At 47.1% G+C, this 18520-nt stretch overlaps 1 protein-coding gene across 4 annotated transcripts in view; it reads left to right on the top strand.

The window, feature by feature from the left end:
* The first annotated feature begins 2943 nt into the window (after positions 1 to 2943).
* Positions 2944 to 18520, top strand: part of LDLRAP1 (low density lipoprotein receptor adaptor protein 1) — a 113506-nt gene continuing 97929 nt past the window's right edge. For 2 of the 4 annotated variants that reach the window (XM_084815864.1, XM_084815865.1), the window contains exon 1: positions 2944 to 3166. In XM_084815864.1, the coding sequence (XP_084671990.1) occupies positions 3082 to 3166 (85 nt within the window). In that variant the 5' untranslated portion in view covers positions 2944 to 3081. Of the gene's footprint in view, positions 3171 to 14216; positions 14289 to 18520 lie in introns of those variants that run through there. The other 2 variants (XM_084815866.1, XM_084815867.1) reach the window with 2 other exon arrangements.

The following is an 18520-nucleotide window of genomic DNA, read 5'->3' as shown; positions in this document are numbered from 1 at the left end:
ACTATTTATTCTCTCAGGCCTTTACAGTCTTTAGCTGCTGTTTTTTGTATTTACTTTTAATGATACATTTAGTTATGTGCTTTAAAGTTGCTCTTCTCCCTGTTTTAGCTGCTTTGATATTTATATTTCCTTTAAAAAGTTTTGTTAAAAAATTGTTGTTGTCCTGCTTTTAAATTCTGTTTGTTCTTGGTTTTATTATTGCCTTTATCATGTTTGTCTTTGTCATGTATGTCGCCCTGACAGCTTCAGCTATAGAGTGACTCATAAATGGGATTTTTACAAAATCAAGCACCCTGGTCCTAAGCCATGAAAGGCTTTACAGGTCAACACTAGGACTTTGAATTGGGCCAGCAAATGGGCTGGGAGCCAGTGCAGTTGGTATGGCACATATATATTATTCTTATGCACCTGCACCACACTTCCAAATGGTGAAATGTTTCAAGGGTTCTAACACTTACTCAGGGTTCAGTTTTCTTAGAGGGAGGTCACTGGAGACTTGTGTTTCTGTTATCTACACAGATACAGGGGAGACTGATGGCTCCAATGTCAGCAGGATGGTAAATTCTCTCCGGGTTTCATTCAGACCCAGACAGAACTCTACAGGAGTTATCCAGCACCTTGGATAACTCCTTTAGAGTTCTGACTGAAACCCAGAGTGGATTCACCACCCCACTGACATCGGAGCCACCAGCCTCCACTGCACAGATATACAGGCTGAGCCTAAGATGAGCACCCACAGCACTGACACTCCAAGAGATTCCTGCTGCCCATGAGCTGTGGCCTAGGATTTTCTGCAGAGAGCAAGTCACCTCTCTGCCTCCTTTTCAGATCCAGTTCCAGTATAGACGGACTTCCTGCTGTATACACAGACCTCACTAGCCTCCTCCTCTTGACCTAGTAGGACAAAAGGATGTCACCCCACCACCCCACCCCACTCCAGACACACACCCTATGTCTACTTGGTCCATCCCAGCTCTCATTAAACCACATCAACAGCATGTGACTGGCCATCAGCTGTCTCTTGTCAGGTCTTTGAGAGTTGTTGCCTCAGGCATCTATACCCATAGCTTTACTTACTGAAATCTTACAATCCAGTAGCAGAACTGACCCTCTTTGCAGTCAGAGGCGCTGGGCTCTAAGGGGTTCCTAGAAGGTCATTTAGACTGACCCCCCAAACACATAATACTATGATCACAATGCCCAGTCCCAGTTAATCTAGCTGCATTCTGCACTTACTGGTTTCCGAGCAGTCTTCAAAGGCAACACCATGCATAGTGCATTACAGCAGTCTAATTGGGGGTTACCAGAGAATGGATAACGAGGCCGTCTCTCAGCGTTCTCCTCAGTTAGCAGGAGCGTATGTGTATGTGTACACACAGAGCGAAAAACATTTAACACTGGGGCCAAAAGGTTGCATAATGCAAGAGGGAGGAGCAGGTTATGACATTTCAATACAAAGCCCAAATGGATACACAAGAACAGGGTGACACCTGAGCAACCTGGCGCTCCTTCTCAGTCTCCGGTGTTAACATAGACTAACTTGTTTCTCTTTTTTTCTGCTCTCCAACTCAGGAGGGTCCCGTGTGTTGTACTATGTGCTGGAGAGGGATCCAAGTACCTTCTAAATGTTATATTTTGAAAAAGTGGGAGGTCATCTATTATTGTTTCTTTGCTCCAGCAACCCTGGCACAAGCTGAAATCCGTTTTGCACCTAGCAGGGCCGAATCTAATCCTGCCATCCTATCCGTGTCTACTCAGAAGGAAGCCCCATCGAGTTCGATTGGACTGATCCCCAGATAAGTGTGTATAGGGTGTCTGACACCACCCGCTCTCCAGCCCAAGACTTTTACAAACTCACTGCAAGGTTTAGGACGGGGCTGCTCTGGAACTGAGAGCTGAATTGTCTTTCGAGAAAAGTGTGCATGCGCCTATGTATAACTACGCCGGCATGGGCGGAGCCAAATCCCAAAGTGGGTGTGCCTACTCCCGTGTTGGCATACGCTCCCCCTTCCTGAAAATGCTTTACAAAGCTTGATTACAGCGCGTGCGCGCCCCCCCCCAGGGGGTGCTGGGGAGGTTCAAAACCAAGCTCAGCTTTTCTGTCTTCCGTTTTGCTTAACATTCCCCCTTCCCAAGACCTATGGAGAACACCAAAGCTTGTCCGCTGTTTGGCGACATTGATGGCCTAAGGAAAAAAAACCTGGCCTTCCCCCTCCGCCCAAATTGTTTTTAGATGCACGGTGTCTGTGCGTGCGTGTCCTGTTTATATATTTTTACGTAAAACGGGTTTTGACTTGTACAAATGCATTTTAATGGTTTTTAATCTTTGTGAACAGCACAGAGACCTTCGGCTATGGGGTGGCAATAGAAATGTAATAAATGGTGGTGGTGGTGGACCAGAACGGCTGCTGAGAGTCGTGTTCACGGCAGTCGGGCGCGCGTGTCAGGCCCCGTCCCTTCCAAACGCTGTGCGCGAATGCGACACCTGTAGAGGGAAGGGAACCCGCCGCGTCGGGTAATTGAATGCTGCAGATCAAAGCGCTGGAGAGCAGGGCAGGCCAGGCCGCCGCTGGGGGGGTTTCTTTCCGGGTTGGTTATCGGAACCGTGTCCAGGCCACCGCAGCAGGGCACCCGAGAGGAGGAGGAAGGGGAGGGGGCCAATCCGTCCCGGCTGTCCCACGCCCGCTCCAGCTCCAAGCAGGCCCCCGAGAACCGAGCTCGCCTCCGGGCTCGGGCTCGTTCAGAACTTTGTCCCTGTTGCCGGCGGCACGGCGCCGCAGGGGCCTCTCAGCGCCTGGCACCGGCCAGCGAGCCGCGCCGAGCGCCAGCCCCCGCGCCGCGGCGCTGACCTCGAGCGGGGGAGGGCTGGCCCGCCCCCCGCTGGCCCGGCCCCCGCTCGCCGCGGTCGGCTCCCGACTTCCCCCGGCGGTGGAGCGCGCGAGCGAGCGCGCGCGAGAGGAAGGAGGGGGCGAGGGAGGGGCGGCCGCGGGCCGCGCAGGGGAAAAGTTGCCCAAGACTTTTCTGGAGGCGCTGCCGAGGCGAGGAGCGCTCCGACGTCGCCGCCGCCGCCGCCGGAGCAGCATGGACGCCCTCAAGTCCGCCGGACGGGCCATCATCCGGAGCCCCAGTATCGCCAAGCAGAGCTGGAGCAGCGGCAGGCACAAGAGTAGGTCCGCGGGGGAAGGAGGGAGACCCCCCCGCGCGCGCTCGGATCTCCCCCCCGCCCCCCCGCCCAGCGCTGCGCTCCTCGCCCAGCTGGCCAGAAGAGAGCGCGGGGTTCCTCTCCAAGCGCGCCGGCTGCCGTGCGCGCTTTCGGGGCGCTTGGGGAAGAGCTTCGCCTAGGACTGCGGCGGCGGCGGGGGGGCTGCGTTTCCTAATCCGATGTGGAGGCGGGGAGGGGGCGGCAGAATTGCAGCGATCTGGGGTCACTTGAGGGGACAGGATCCCTTTTGTGGCGTCGGTAGATCGGGGCGCCCCAGGCGGGGCGGCTGGGAAAGGCAAGTGCGTAACGAGGAGCGCCGTCGTAGTTTCTTTCAAAACTTTAGGAACTTGGGCACACAAAATGGTCTTAGTCAGCAAACTTTTTAAAGGAGCCGGCTCTCTTTCTTACAATAAGGGGGTTACAGTGGGTAAAATCCAGCGTAAGTCTTAATTAGAGTAAGCCCACTGGAATAAATGGGGCTTGAGTGAGCCACGACTTAAGTCCCATTCCCTCTAATGGGTCTACTCTAAGTAGGATTTGTGTTGGATTTGACCCATTTATTTTTATTCTGTGCCATAAGGCGTGTAAAAATTGTTCCAGGGTCTTGTGCAAAGATTTACGAACACAACACAGCATCTGCCCGCAGGTTTATGGATTCCGGCAGACATGATAGGAAAGGGGAGAGCGGAGCGGGGTGGAGGGAGGGAAGGCCAATTCAGGCTGCAGTCCCATGCACACTTCTTTGGGGGTAAGCCCCATTGAACGCAGTGGAGCTTCTGAGCAGACGTTCTAGGAAAGTGCTGTCAAGTGCAAATATTTCATAAAGTTCCATCGAGACATTAACTGACTGGTTAGAACATAGAAAGATTCAGAAACTGAAGAGTTTCGTGTTATTCCTCTGAGGAAACAAATTCCAAAGAACCTGTCAAAACAGCCTCCCCCAACCTGGTGCCCTCCACATGTTTTGGACTACAACTCCCAGCATTCCTGACCATTTACCATGTTGGCTGGGGATGCTGAGAGTTGTAGTCCAACACACCCAGAGGGCACCAGGTTGGGGAAAGGCTGTTTTAACAAATCTTTTATAGTTGCTATGCCTTCCTGCAGCTAAGCACATACCTAGGCCTCAGCACATGTAGTTGAAACAATCACATATACTTTTCCAGTTTCTCCCTGCTTCCTGTTCCTCTGGTGTTTCCCCTTTGTCGAATTTTAGATTGTAAGTTCCTAGGGGCAGGGGCCTGCCCTCTTGTATTCTGCGAAAGTGCCATGCTACATAAATAATGGCGCTATATAAATAATGCCAATAACGTTCAGGGATTCCTATTGGATTTCTGTGAATGGGGCTATCATTGCCCTGAGGCAATAGGTAGCAGTAATATTCAGGTGATGACCTGAACCTACTCAGACGTGATGATCAACATCTGGGGCTTTCCTGTGAGTGCCACCTCCAAAGGAGGTTTGGAAGATGGCAGCAGGGGAGAAGGCCTTTTCAGTGGTGGCCCTCCAATTACAGAATGATCTCCTCACTGAGGCCTGCCTAGTGCTAACACTGTCATCTTTTCGGCACCAGGTTAAGACTGTCCTCTACTCCCAGGCATTTAATGGCATATGATGAGGCATCTATGCCAGCTGTCTGAACATGTCTAGTATTCTATTGAAATTGTCTTTAGCTGTTTAAATTGTTTTAAATTTTGTATATTTTAAATTTTTATGCTGTATTTTATCTGTGAATTGTTGTGAACCGCCCAAAGAGCTTCGGCTACTGGGTGGTATAGATATGAAATTGATAATAATTAATAATAATGTGTCTCCATGAGAGTTAAGGTAGGTCCAGGAAGGCTAGGTGATGGTCAGAGGAGATGAGTCACCCATAATTTGCCTTCTCTTCTAGTCACAGGGAGGAGGCAAGCTGGATCACTGTGTTGGACTACACACCTGATGCATTCCAGATGTTTTGGACTACAAGTGTCATCAGCCCCAGCCAGCATGGCCAGTGTTTAGGTGTGATGTGGAGTTGTAGTCCAAGAACATCTGGAAGACACCAGGTTGGGGAAAGACTGGACTTCAGTTTGAGTCAGAGAGACAGGAATATTACAAAACGCCTTCAGTGACCTCTTTCCAAAGGGAACCGAACCTGGGTAAGTGCTGCAGCCCTGGAACTTTTCATGGCTCGGAGAAGTAGCTGAGTGTAGCAATAATAATAATTATCCCAGTACACTGTGGGTCATCCAGTGCGCCTCCATCCAGATTTCTCCTGCACGGCTTTGCTGGTGCTGTAGTTATCAGGTGCTCCCACAACAGTCAAGGTGGTGTATGCAGTTCTCTGCATTTTATCCTCACAACAACCCTGTGATGTAGGTTAGGCTGAGAAACTGACTGGCCCAAGGTCACCTGGTGAACTTCATGGCTGCATGGGGATTTGAACCTGGGTTTCCCCAGTCCTAGTCTGACACACTCTAACGCAGTGGAGGCTGGTGGCTCTGATGTCAGTGGGGCGGTGAATCCACTCCGGGTTTCATTCAGAAGCAGTCAGAAATCTAAAGGCGCAATCCTATGCATGTTTACAGAAAGACATCTTACAACTCCCAGCATTCCCCGGGCAGCAGTGTTGGCTAGGGAATGCTAGGAGTTGTAGGACATTTTTCAGTCTAAGCACACATAGGATTGTGCCTTAAAGGAGCTGTCCAAGGTGCAAAGCACTGGAATGTTTTAGGGTGCACACTCGGTTCCTATAGGCTGCTGCTGGTTAGACCTCTTGTTACTGTTCCTTGTCCCTGTGGAATAGCACAGAAAAATCAGTAGTGAGGGATGTCCTCTTTTTCAGAGAAGCTTGTCTGCCATTACTGATCATCTCATTGAAGAACCTCGGGGTTACCCAGAGCGCAGTTCAAAAATTACTGGCGTGGTTGACCTTCTGGTCCTACTGATACTTTCAGTGCCGGAAATGCTGAGAGTTGCTTTGTATGTGTAGAGCTGGTGTGATGAATAGTGTGAGCTGGGAAGCCTCCAGTTCAACCCATCATTTGCGGTTGGGTTAACTCTGGGTTGTTTAATGCCTAAACAAGCCAGAGTTCCTGGCTTCACACATCACAGGGTTATTTTTGGAAAGCGGAAGTGGATGAGCAGGTGGGAACCAGTCCACTTTCTCATGCTCACAAACAGCCCATGGTTTGTTAAACATGAGTTTTTTGATCTTCCAAACCGGGTCATTGTGGGTATTAGATTGTAACCCTGTGGACAGGGAACTCCTCCTCCCTCCCCCCCTCGGTAATCTTTGTGGAGCACCAACAAAACTATAGGCCCTTGATAAATCTGGAGTGAATTGCAATGTTCAGTTTGTAATCAGCCAAAGATATGTTCCAGGACGGTTTCTTTGTGTCTGGAGCCTCTGGGTTGTTCATTTGTTAGATTCTAAGTTCATGGGAGGCCACTGCTTATCCTGGATCTTGCCAGGAAAGGCGGCTCTGCTCTCGTTCTCTCCTCCCCCCCTTTGAAAAAAGGATTTAAACATCACCCCCTCTGCATTAAAAGGTGAGAATGGAGTGCAAATTACTCAGCAGGCTGTGTATCCAGTGGCCTCATTACCCAGCTTGCTTTGGCGTTGGAGGGATGGGATGTGTTAATTTAAGTACTCATGCTTAGATCTGCCAGCCTTAGGGCTTAGAGCACATGATGTTCAGCTGCCCTTGACCACAGAGAGAGCTAATGTTCCTGCCTCCTGGGGTTATGGAAAAAAAACCCACGCCCGTCTCTTCCCTGTTAGGATGGCATGGGTGTGACGCTTCTGAGATTCTTTGCTTCCATTTGTGAATGGCTGATGTGAAGCACAGTCTCTTCCCACTCTTCTGAATGTGGTTAGTAAATCTTGTTAGTGTGCCACAAACCAGGAAACACCTGTGCCACTGTTTGACAGAATCACAGACTGGTTGATACAATCATACTATGCCAGTACTTTGCCATTTGCACTGGCTGTCAGTCCATTCCCAGAGCCAATTCACAGTGCTGTTTGAACCTTTAATAAAGCCCTAAACGACTTGCGGCCAGGTTCCCTGAAGGATTGTCTCCTCCCATATATACCTAACCGGACCCCATCACCTGAGGCCTCCATCAGGTGCCCCCTCCACCCCTCCAATGAGGCGAGGCACGTGGCTAAAAGTGAAAAGTCCTGTTCGTGGGTGACACCGTGCCTGCTGAATGCCCTCCCCAGAAAGGTTTGCCTGGTGCCTATGTTATGATCTTTTTGGGGTCAGGTGAAGACCAGTTTAAGAACTCTTTTTAGTTCATTTACATCTTAGTACTTTTATTCTGCCGCATGTTTTTTACTTGGGTTTTTGTGCTGCATTGTTTTTACTGTTTGCTGCACTGTTTTTACCATGTATGGTCCATTTGGAGTCCACTTGGAGTAGAGCCTTCAGTGTATTGGCTCCCTCTCTATGGAATTCCCTACCTGTTAATGTCAGGCAGGCACTGACGTATCATTTTCAGCGCCTGCTGAAGACATTTTTTATTTAAACAAGCTTTCCCTGACTAACCAGCCACAGTTTTATTAGCCAAATTGGATTTTAACTATTTTAGCTCTGTGTTTCGATTCCATTTCCCCCCTCCTTTTTATTGTTCACTTAGAAATTGTATTGGATGTAGAGCACTATATAAATTTTGTAAACAAATATTTCTTAATGCTTACATACCACTTGAAAATCTCTAAGTGGTTTACATATAAAAATATTAAAAATCACTGTTTAAAATGCACTATTAAAAACAACTACTACAACAATAATAAAAAGCAGTGCAAAAACTGAAAAAGATGAAGCATTAGCAGCATAATTAATATTCTCCCTGGTTTTGTATTTTATGTTTTTAATTTACCTGTAAACTGCCTAGACAACTCTGCTCACTTGGTAGTCTGTACATGTAATAAATAAATAAAGTTGGAAGGGATTTTGAAAGTTATCTAATCCAATACCCTGCTCAGTGCAGGATCTGCAGTGCAGGATGCACCTACAGATGGCTGTCTAGGCTCTGCTTAAACACCTGCATCAAAGGAGAAGCCACCATCTTCTGAGGTAGTTTTTTCCTCTGTCAAACAGCTTTTACCATCAGGAAGTTTCTCCTGTTTAACTGAAATTCGCTTCCCTGCAGTTTCCATCTGTTGTTGTAGTCCTGTCCTCTGGAGATAAGTTGAATAAGCTTGCTCCATTGCTTGTTTCAGTTCCTCCCTCCCTCCTAAAAGCAGGCTTCTTGTCTGCCATCCTCTGAACAGAGAAATTCTATGTGTTTACTTTTCTAAGGGCATAATCCTATGCATGTTTAGACAGAAAAAAGTCCTCCAACTCCCAGCATCACTGGCTGGGGAATGCTGGGAGTTGGAGGACTTTTTTCTGTCTAAACATGCATAGGATTGTGCCTTAAGCATATCATTTATTTTTCACATCTGTTATTCTGTCCATCTTTCAAGAAGCTCAGGGTGATGTACATGGAGTTAGCCAATTCTGCCTGCACAGGATGTTTGGGTTGGGCTGAGAGATAATAGTGACTTGTGCAAGGCCTCTTGGTGAGCTTTGTGGCTAAATGAGGATTTTAGTGGCCTTGATCCCTTAATACCTTATCACTGTGTCTCCTGAGCATCCTTAGAAAGTTATTTCCATGTTGGGGTAGAACCTCATGTGGGGGGTAATATTCAGTCTATCTGGGGTCCTGATCTGTCCCTCCAGGGTTCCCCAAAAGGCTACATCCTGTTCTCCTACCCCCATCCCTTTTCCCTGCCCACTGATTTTGTTTGATGGGTGTCTGGCTTTTTATACAGTGTTCCCCCCTCAATTCTTAAAGATTGAAATACCTCTCCTAAGGGTTGGTTACTGGCTGGTGCTTTGGGGTCCCACCCCTTTTGCCTTTGGCCTCACCCACCACTGGAATATGCCCCCCCCCCTTGAGCTTCTCCAGGATGGAATTCAGCCCTTAGGCTGAAAGAGGGTTCTGCACCCCTGCTGAGGTAGACAGTGATTTGTGAGTAGCACCGTTCCCAGTCTCCTTGGTGAAGAGTTCTGTGTAACATGGAGGCTGTGTCCTTCCTTGCCGACAGGTGCTGGTCTGGGAAGATTTTGTTCTACCTGTTTCATAGGCTTGATGTATATGTGTTGCTCTTTTATTTGGCTGTGGTATAAATGTCGGTGCACCTTGTTTCCCATTTTAGGCCACCATTGCAGTTTGCTGCCAAAATGTGGTAGCAAATCACTGATTGTTTTGCTGCTTCCACAGCAAATTCATGGCAGTGGGGGCCGCATGTTGCCCAGCCTTGGTCTACCTATAGTCCTATTCATTTCAATGGGTCTGCTCTAACTTGACCATTGTATCCTATTCATCTCAATGGATCTGCTTAGAGCAGACCCATTGGATACAGCCCCTACTGTTTTATTCTGTAACACTGGATACAACCCATATTGTTTTATTCATCTTGTAAGCTGCTTTGGCTATTGCTGATAGAAAAGCAGGACAAATATTCCTGACAAACGTATGTTGGGAGATAGTAGTGCAAAGCGGGTGGCTGTTGCCATCACAGCAGGAAGTAAGGAAGAGAGCTTCACCCTCTGAAAGTCTACTGTCTTGGCTGCCTGTGGACACAACAATAATTTGTTTATTTAATCCTGCCAGATTTCCTTTACTTCCCAAATTGATCTGGGAATCCAGGATATGTTCCTATCCCCCTCCATTTCCTTTTATTGCCCAGCATCTTACAATAATAGCAAACATTATATTATTACAATGTCCAAATGATACTCACCATTACTGTAAACTACTGACTTTATGGAGGGTTTGAGAGCTCTGTAGTGGAGTGATAGGGTCACAGAGCTGTAAAGCTCCAGGTGTGTTATCTGATCCAGTGATGTCCATCTTCCTGGACCAACCTGCTTGGGGACTCAACCATCCCTTGGACTTGACTTGGTTGCTTGGTTTGGAGTACTGTGAAAATTCCCGTTTTGATGAGTTTGACCTCAGGATGCTTAAGGAATTCAAGCTCTGTGTATTCCTGCCTTCCCCAATGTGGTGTCCTCTAGATATGTTGGACTGTAACTCCCATTGTCCCCAGACAGTATGGCCAATGGCTGGAAATGATGGGAGTTGCCATCCAATACATCTGCAGGGCACCAGGTTGGGGAAGGTGGGTACATTCAGATACGAGCTGACTTGTTCCAAGCCTCCTTGACTAATGTGCAGTTTGGAGGATAAGTTATCCACTGGCTTTTGTATTCCCAGATGTCTTCAGCTCAAAGTATCAAAAAACATTTAGAAACAAAATGAGAGAAGATAGACTGAAAATGCACACAAATGCGCATATAAATGCAAATTTTAATGTGGATTTTTTAAAAATTGGAAACTAATGCGGAAATGAGACAGAACGGACTAGGTTGTGGAATTGGGTCGGAATGGACATGATTGAGTGAACACATGTGAAAGTAACACAGACCCAAAATAGAATGATTAGTCCAGTCCTCAGTACAAGAAGTGTGGAACTATTTCCCCTCCCACTACCCTCCCCTATGTTAGTCCATAGTGGTATTTAATCCACACTTGGAGTGGGGGAGGACGTGGCAGTGAGACACCTCTACCATCACAAGTCATCCTCCCTGGTTGTCTGAGCCTGGTGAGGCATCTGTAACCGGTGAGATTACAGATTGATGGGAGCAGATGTAGTATAATTCCTGGGGCTGGGTAGGCTGTGTGTCTCTGGCCTTTCTGAATGTTCAACATTCATTTAAGAATGAAGTCTCTAGCCCTTGTGAAGAAACAGGGGGAAAGGTGCAGGCAGTATTCTCCCCAGTTGTTCACTAAGCAATATTTATTTAGGGCACAATCCTATACATGTTTAGACAGAAAAAAGGCCTACAACTCCCAGCTTTCCCCAGCCAGAATTTTTTCTGCCTAAACATGCGTAGGATTGCTCCCTTAAAAGAACGTGTACCCCACTTTTTGTTAAAAAAATAAACTCAAAGTGACTTTCAAAAAAGTTAAGCAAATACACAAAACACAATAAAACTGTTCCAAGTTATAATAAAAACAGTTCGAATTACTAAAATCTATTTCTTACATTAAAATCCAGAGCAGGATAATACAATTCAGTATAAAAAAACTAGGAGGCAGTACTTTGGCCCATGCTAAAAGCTTAGCAAAATAAAGTGGTCTCATCCAGTCACCTAAAACTTAAAAGACAGGAGCCCATCTGTCATTGTGTAATGCAGTTAGATAATATTAAACCTACTCAGCTACCTGTAATTTATATTCTGGTTCTTTTGTGATGATTGATCTCCCCCTTTGGCCACCTTACCAGTAAATATCTGGCTATTGGCCTAATTTTAACCATCCCACTCATAAGTACCGAGGACAGAACTGGGTGCTCTAAACTCAGAAGTTACAAAAAGTAGCTGGTCTAACAATATTACCTGTGAAGAGGTTTCTGGGGAAGGAGACCAAACATTCCCCAACCCGGCACCCTGCAGATGTGTTGGACTACAACTCATATGGCTGGGGGTGATGGGACTTGTGGTCTGTGACATTCCAGGCCTGGGTTCTATCTTCTCCAGCTTCCACCTGATAAAACTGAGAAGAAACCCCATTCAGGACATCTGCCTCCTCTGGGTCAGTTGCCCTCACTGACACACACAGCTTCAGCCCCTTTTTCTCTGTGGGTTAAAGAGACACCCAGTATGCCTAATTGGCTCCCTTTGCCCAATACAGGAGAAGTAAAAAGGAAATAGATTTTTCTAATGGTAGCACAATAAGACAAACCAACACATGGGATTTTGTCATTAAAAACAAAGAAATAAAAAATTATTTAATATAAGAGGAGTGGTGTAGTGGTGAGAGTGTTGGACTGGGAGCCAGGAGATCTGGGTTCTAGTCCCCACTCAGCCATGGAAGCTCACTGGGTGACTTTGGGCCAGTCACAGACTCTCAGCCCAACCTACCTCACAGGGTTGTTGTTGTGAGGATAAAATGCAGAGGAGGAGGATAATGTAAGCTGCCTTGGGTTCCTTGCAAGAGGAAAAAGGTGGGATATAAATGCAATAAATAAATAAATAAAATTATTAATCAATCTATGCTTGGTATCGACCTACCTACCTACCTACCTACCTTCTGAACCCCTTCTAAATCCTATTCCCAAACCCCCACCCACTAGGTGTAGCTTCATCAATCCCTAAGGCCCTATCTGACTTCTGTCAGCTCTCTCCTTTTATAACCTCAGAATCCTCACTCACATACAAGCCCCTCACACCTTTCACTCACTCTCTAACCCTCTGTTAACCTTATTTTATCTGGGTCACATTTAACATCGCCATCACATACATTAAGATAACAGGCATATGTTACATGGTCCAACACATCTGGAGGATGCCAGGCCAGGAGAGGCTGATATCAATGCATTTCAATATATTACAAAGAAGCTTTTTTAGTCTGCTTGTCTGGCAACTGTTCTCTTACAAGAAAAAAAAAAAAATCCCGCCCAGATTACCTGGGGCGCATTCTTACATGCAGGTAAGATCAAAAGGCTTGCCTCTGCACTAATCCTGGGAGGAGGCTGGTGGCTGTGGGCTTTGTGAAGGATTAAGACACTCATGACTCCTAGTTCTGAAAATTATAGGGTTGCGTATGGTGAGCACTATGTCTGCACTTCACACAAGGAATCTTTTCTTAAGTAGGGATTCAGCTTGAGTGTTTGTATGTTCTGGAACTGGAACTAATGATAATGACGATAATGATGTCAATAATGATAATAATAATTTATTATTGTTGTATTATTATTAACAACAGCAATTGCTATAGCACCCTCTTTAGCAAGAAAAACATTATTACATCTCTCCATGTGTGAAAACACAACACAAGGATATTCACCTTGGTTCCTAGTGCCTTCTTTCTTTGAGCTTTAGAGTAAGGATGGGATTAAACTAAAATGGGGGAATGGGGAGGAGCAAGGTTGCTGTTCTTGTTTATTCAGTATTTGCATGTCTTTTTCCTGAGTGTTCAGAACACTTTGCTTAACTTATGCCCTATCAGAGTGGCTGTAGTATTGACTTCCCTGCATCAGCTGTCGGTTGGATTATTAAATCGCTCTTGCATCCCTTTCCAACTCATTGATTCTGTGTCAGTAACCCTTACAAAAACCCCACAAGGTACATCTCCGGGTTCACTCATTTGAAGGAATGTCTGCCACATATCCCTCCCCTGTGCCTTAGGGCCTTGTGGAGGCCTTCATGGCACGAAAATAAGCACAATCACTTGACCGCAGGTCAAGCTGCTTTTGACGGCATGGGAGCAAGGCCTAGTAGAGATGTTGGCGAGTGTCGCACTTGAAGAACTATTACTTTTCTTCCTTGTTTTTATAGTCTGGGTTTTATGTATATATTCTGTTCTTTTTATATATATATTTATGTGTGTGTGTGTGTGTATATATATATATATATATATGTTGCCCCTCAATCTGAGGGCACCTAAGGCAACGTACGAGGCTGAAACTTGGTACCAAACTTGTTGAAACTGATTTGAGGTGATGCTACAGGGATGGTATAGAAATGCAGCCTGAAGAAAGACTGGCTTTTGTTGTGCTTCTGGTTGGGAATTATTCTCGCTTATCAAATGGCATCAACCTTGCAAACCGTGTAACACTGAGCAAGCAACAATTGAACCCAACAGCAGGCCGCTTCCATTGCTAGGAACAAAGATGCAGATGAGTAAATTTAACCAGCCTTGTGATATTGCCGGGTAATTGCATGCTGACCTTTAAGGGAAGGCCTAGCAGAGTTTATCCCTTAGAGCCCTTGAAACTTCACTTTTGGTGTGGAGCTGGTGTTTTATTTGTGGGGGAATGGGGGTAAACAAGGGTGCAAGATAAAGGGCCTTCATGAACAGTATGCCAAACTCTTTCTTATCTTGCAGCCTTTTGTTCTCTTCAGTTTTTGAGGTTTCTTCCAAAGGTTTCCAGTCTCAATTTAGATACCTGTTATCTCCACACTACTATCTCCGCTGCCGCCACCACCACCACCAACACCAACAATATGAGCCTTGAAAGGGCATGATTTGGGTCAGCACAATGGTAAGTTGAGCAATGAGAGGCAGTCCTGCCATGACTGTTCCCTGCTAGGCACTTTCCCCTGCCCAAACCCCGTTGAAATGAATGGGCACTGTGCCAGAATGTAGGGTTCATTTCAATGGGGTTTTGCACAGGGGAAGAATGGGGGAAGACTCGGACCCAGGAGACCTGGGTTCTAGTCCCCGCTCTGCCTTGAAGCTCACTGGGTGTCCTTGGGGGGCATTTGCTGACTCTCAGCCTAACCTACCTTGCCAGATAGTTGTGAGGATAAAACGGAGAGGAGGAGGATTACGTATGCCGCCTTGGGCTCCTCAGAGGAAAGGTGAGATATAAAGCTAACAAATAACTTCTTGGTGGATGAGGCCCCATGTTAACCAGAGGAAGGGGTTGCCAGTTTCAGTTCTTGTCTTGGATGGTTTTAATTAAGCATGTGCCTTGAATTAGGGTGGTAGGTAAAGAAAGCCCAGTCTGGCCTCTCTCAGGCCTTGCCTAGACATGCAGCAGAACGAGGTGGTAGAGCTATAAGGAGGTAGAATGAGCCATTCTAGTTCAGGCTGCAGGTGGGGATCAGGATTTTGAGGGCTTCCCTCTGCGTGTGTGTTTTAAACTGCCCGGGCTTGCATTTGGAGAAGTAGCATGCAGGGAGAAGGCTGAGCTAAAAGCTTTCTCCCTGATATGCTAAGTGTTTGTGTTTTTTTTTACTTGCAGGGATATCTCTCCCCCCCCCCCATGGGAAAGCATTGGACAATTGCATTCACCATGTGCAATCTGGAGTGGTACAGTTGACTTTTCCTCCACAGGAGGATTCCTCCACTTTATTCTCCTGCAACCAGGCCACAGTTAGCACAATGGACATGATGATGATGACGACGACATTGTAGGGGGTGGCCATGGGCGACCTTGTTCTATCCTTTGCCAAATGTTGTATGTAGACAGCAGCTGCTAAGTTGAAGGAAGGATATTGTGCAACTTCTTGGGCTGAGGGATTCACTGCGCTGCGTAATCGATGGCTCCGAAAGCAGGAGGAAAGAGCTCTTGGCTTTCTAGAACAGCCTTCCCCAACCTGGCGCCCTCCAGAAGTGTTGGACTACAATTCCCAGCTAGGCTGAGCGGATGCTGGAAGTGGTAGTCCAGCACACCTAGAGGGCACCGGGTTGGGGAAGGCTCTTCTAGGGAATACACAATAGGGCTTCCTTCCATTGATATTAGGAGACTTGAGAGCCATTTCATACAATGCATTCATTGTGTCGCTTGCTGGAGCATAGGTGCCGTAGGGGCGGGTGTGGTGGCGGTGTCCTCATTCCCTGACGTGAAAGTGACATTTAAGTAGGAGAGGTGATGTCTCTAAGCTGTCTGGGACTTGCGGATTAGGTAGGTGTGGGGTGAGATTTGCAAGTCCCACTTCAGATATGACATTGATCGTGGCTCCTTGCAATCGTTCTGTGCATTCAGAGATATCACAACATACAGCCCCTTCAGACCTGCACCATCCATTTTAGATTGTGGGTGGGGGAGCAGCATGATTGCATATCCCCTCCTGTCAAAAATGTCCTAGCGTATTGGGAACGCAAAGGCTGGTGAGCATCCAAGGCAGGCCCCCAAAAGGAGAGAAACATCTCGGGATGCAAAGCTTTTATTAATGGAAAGCCCAACGCATTTCGGCCTCTTTTCTAATTTTGAGGCCTTCTTCGAGGGGTTATAAAAAACTCTGCGGAGATTTCATAACAACATGTCTCCTGAGGTTTTTGTATAGGGGAGCAGTCAAATCTGCTGTTCCTGCTCCCCCGCTACTGCCAGAGGGCTATGCCAGGGGTGCAAAAAATGCAGGCTGAGGGCTACAAGCCCTGCCCAATGGCTCTTGGCCCCCCAGTGTTGGCCACTGCTGGAAAAAAAGAGAGGGGATGAAAAGATGCTCCAGGAATAGGCTCTATGATTCCTATCCTAGAAGCCTTGTTCTTAGAGCATCCCAGGAACGTCATAGGAAGCCGTGCTTGAAGGTTCCCGCCTACTTCCTAGGATGCCCTAGGAACAAACTTTCTGTGGCAAGAACCATAAAGCCTGTTCCTACAGTGTCTTTCCTTTTTTTATGGGTTGAGGAGGCTGGGGTGAAAAGGTGGCTTCAGCACCCTGATGCTGTAACATGGCATAGATGCTGTTGCTGTGAGACCATGCTGTTGCTGCCAGGAAAGGCAGTGGGCTGGCAGGTGAGGGACGGAGCAGTCCGTCCTTCCTCTACCAGCCTGCACTCCCACCTGTGTGTTCCTTCTTCACTGTGGCACCCAGGTGAATAGTAAACAGTCAGGCTTGCGCTGTCCTTTGAAGATGCAGGTTGGCATCTTGGGTTGAGGTCGTATCTGAGGCAGCTAGCCCCTGCGTGCATGCATAAGGAACACCAGAGTGTTTCTTCTCCTTTTGTTTGCCGACTGTCTTGAGTTGTCCCCAGTCACTGTGTTTCTTTGGAACTGCAAAATTCTTCCCTGCCTTCCTGTTCATAAAAAAATTACTTAAACCAGCCTTCCCAAACTTGGTGCCCTCCAGATGTGTTGGACCACAACTCCCAGTAGGGCGAATGCTGGGAACTCCCAGGGGAATGCTGGGAGTTGTAGTCCAACACATCTGGGGGGTACCAGGTTGGGGAAGGTTGATTTAAACCAAAACTCAAGAGGAGAGATGCATCAGGAGCTCCAGTTCTTGCCAGGAGTTGTTGACTCTTCCCTTGACTTTTCATTCAGTGTGTAAACAAATCACAGGCTGAAGCCATTTGGGGCCTTGCTATATCAGGATAACAGATGTAACCCTACATTTTTGGGACTTGGATGGACATGAAATTCTTTCTTGGTCGTTGCCTTTTTGAGTTGAAAGGCTGCCAAAGCATGTGTCTCTCATTAGCGTTTTCAGCTTTAAAAGATAACATAGTTAGCATGTCGTCTGAATCGCTTGCTAATCTTTCTGCCACGTAGCAACAGATGTTTGAGAGGCACATCTCAAAATGTTCTGGCGTTTTGGAATGCTTAGTGATAGACAGTTTTGTGAAGTGTGTCTCACTTGGAGAGTTAGTGCAAATAGAAACGGATTGATCTCTTTTTTGGATATTGCAGGGAGCCTGAGCAAGCGCTTAGCAACTGTAAGCAGTGGTCCCCCCCCCCCATTTTTTTAAAGTTGCTCCTTCACAGGATTTCAAAATACTTTCCCACAATATTCTCTGTCTTATTAAATTCTCCATATATAGATACCAGGAGTAGGCACCCTGGCACCCTCTGGATGCTTTGGACTACAACTCCCATAAGCCCCAGCCAGCATGGCCTATGGTCAGGAATTATGGGAGTGGTCCAAAACATCTGGTGGGCATGAGGTTTTTGATCTCTGATATACACTCTCTCCTTCTCTTCTTTACACACACACATATTCCCAGTAAAGATAAATATGTATTGTGCCAGTTCCCAGCATTTTGTCACACCTTAGTGTTGGGGTGGGCAACTTCGGGAGTGCTGGGAGCCATGTTTGCCCCCTCTGCAGACTGCACCCTCCCAGGTGGCAAAAATAATCATAAAAAGGAATAAATTTTCAAAATGGTGTCTGCACTATCTGAGTGCCAAAAGGTTCAAAGTTAGCTTGTTTGCCAGCTAATTTTGACCCTTTTGCTGCTCCATAGCCACTATGGATGCCAATTTTTTTCCTCCCCAGAATATGTTTAATGAATTTGGAGGGCAGCGGGGAGGGGTGGGAATTGCGTGTGTCTCCTGGGCTGCATTTTACCCACCCCTGCCTTCGTGTGATCAAGATGCGGGAAGGGCCATAGTTCAGTGGTAGGACAAATACTTCTTATGCAGACAGTCCCAGGTTCAATCCCTGGCATTTTCCGCTAAGGCTAAAAAAGACTCCTGTCTGAAACCTTGGAGAGACGCTGCCAATCCATGCCAACACTACTGAGCTAGGTGGGCCAAGGGTCTGACGGATCTGTGTTCCCAGGCTTATTTCTCAGTGGCTGGAGTCACCCGGAGCAGAGAGTAGGTTTTGCCCCACCCCACTGGTGTCTCTGGTGGCACTCCACAGTTTTTCCCCGTGTAACGTTGGTGGAGAAGTTCTGCACTGGGGACATGGTTACATTGAAAGCAAATTTTATTATCCACCTCTGACACCCAGTGGCCCAGTCCTCACTGACAGAGACCTCCCAGCACATTTGCTGTATGTGTGTGTGTGTCGGGTGGGATACAGATCCATGTATCCCTGCCTCA

Source organism: Heloderma suspectum, chromosome 10, assembly GCF_057233095.1.
Source record: "Heloderma suspectum isolate Gila_16-S chromosome 10, 16-S_ref, whole genome shotgun sequence".
Lineage (NCBI taxonomy): Eukaryota > Metazoa > Chordata > Lepidosauria > Squamata > Helodermatidae > Heloderma > Heloderma suspectum.
This window is presented reverse-complemented; position numbering and strand designations above follow the sequence as displayed.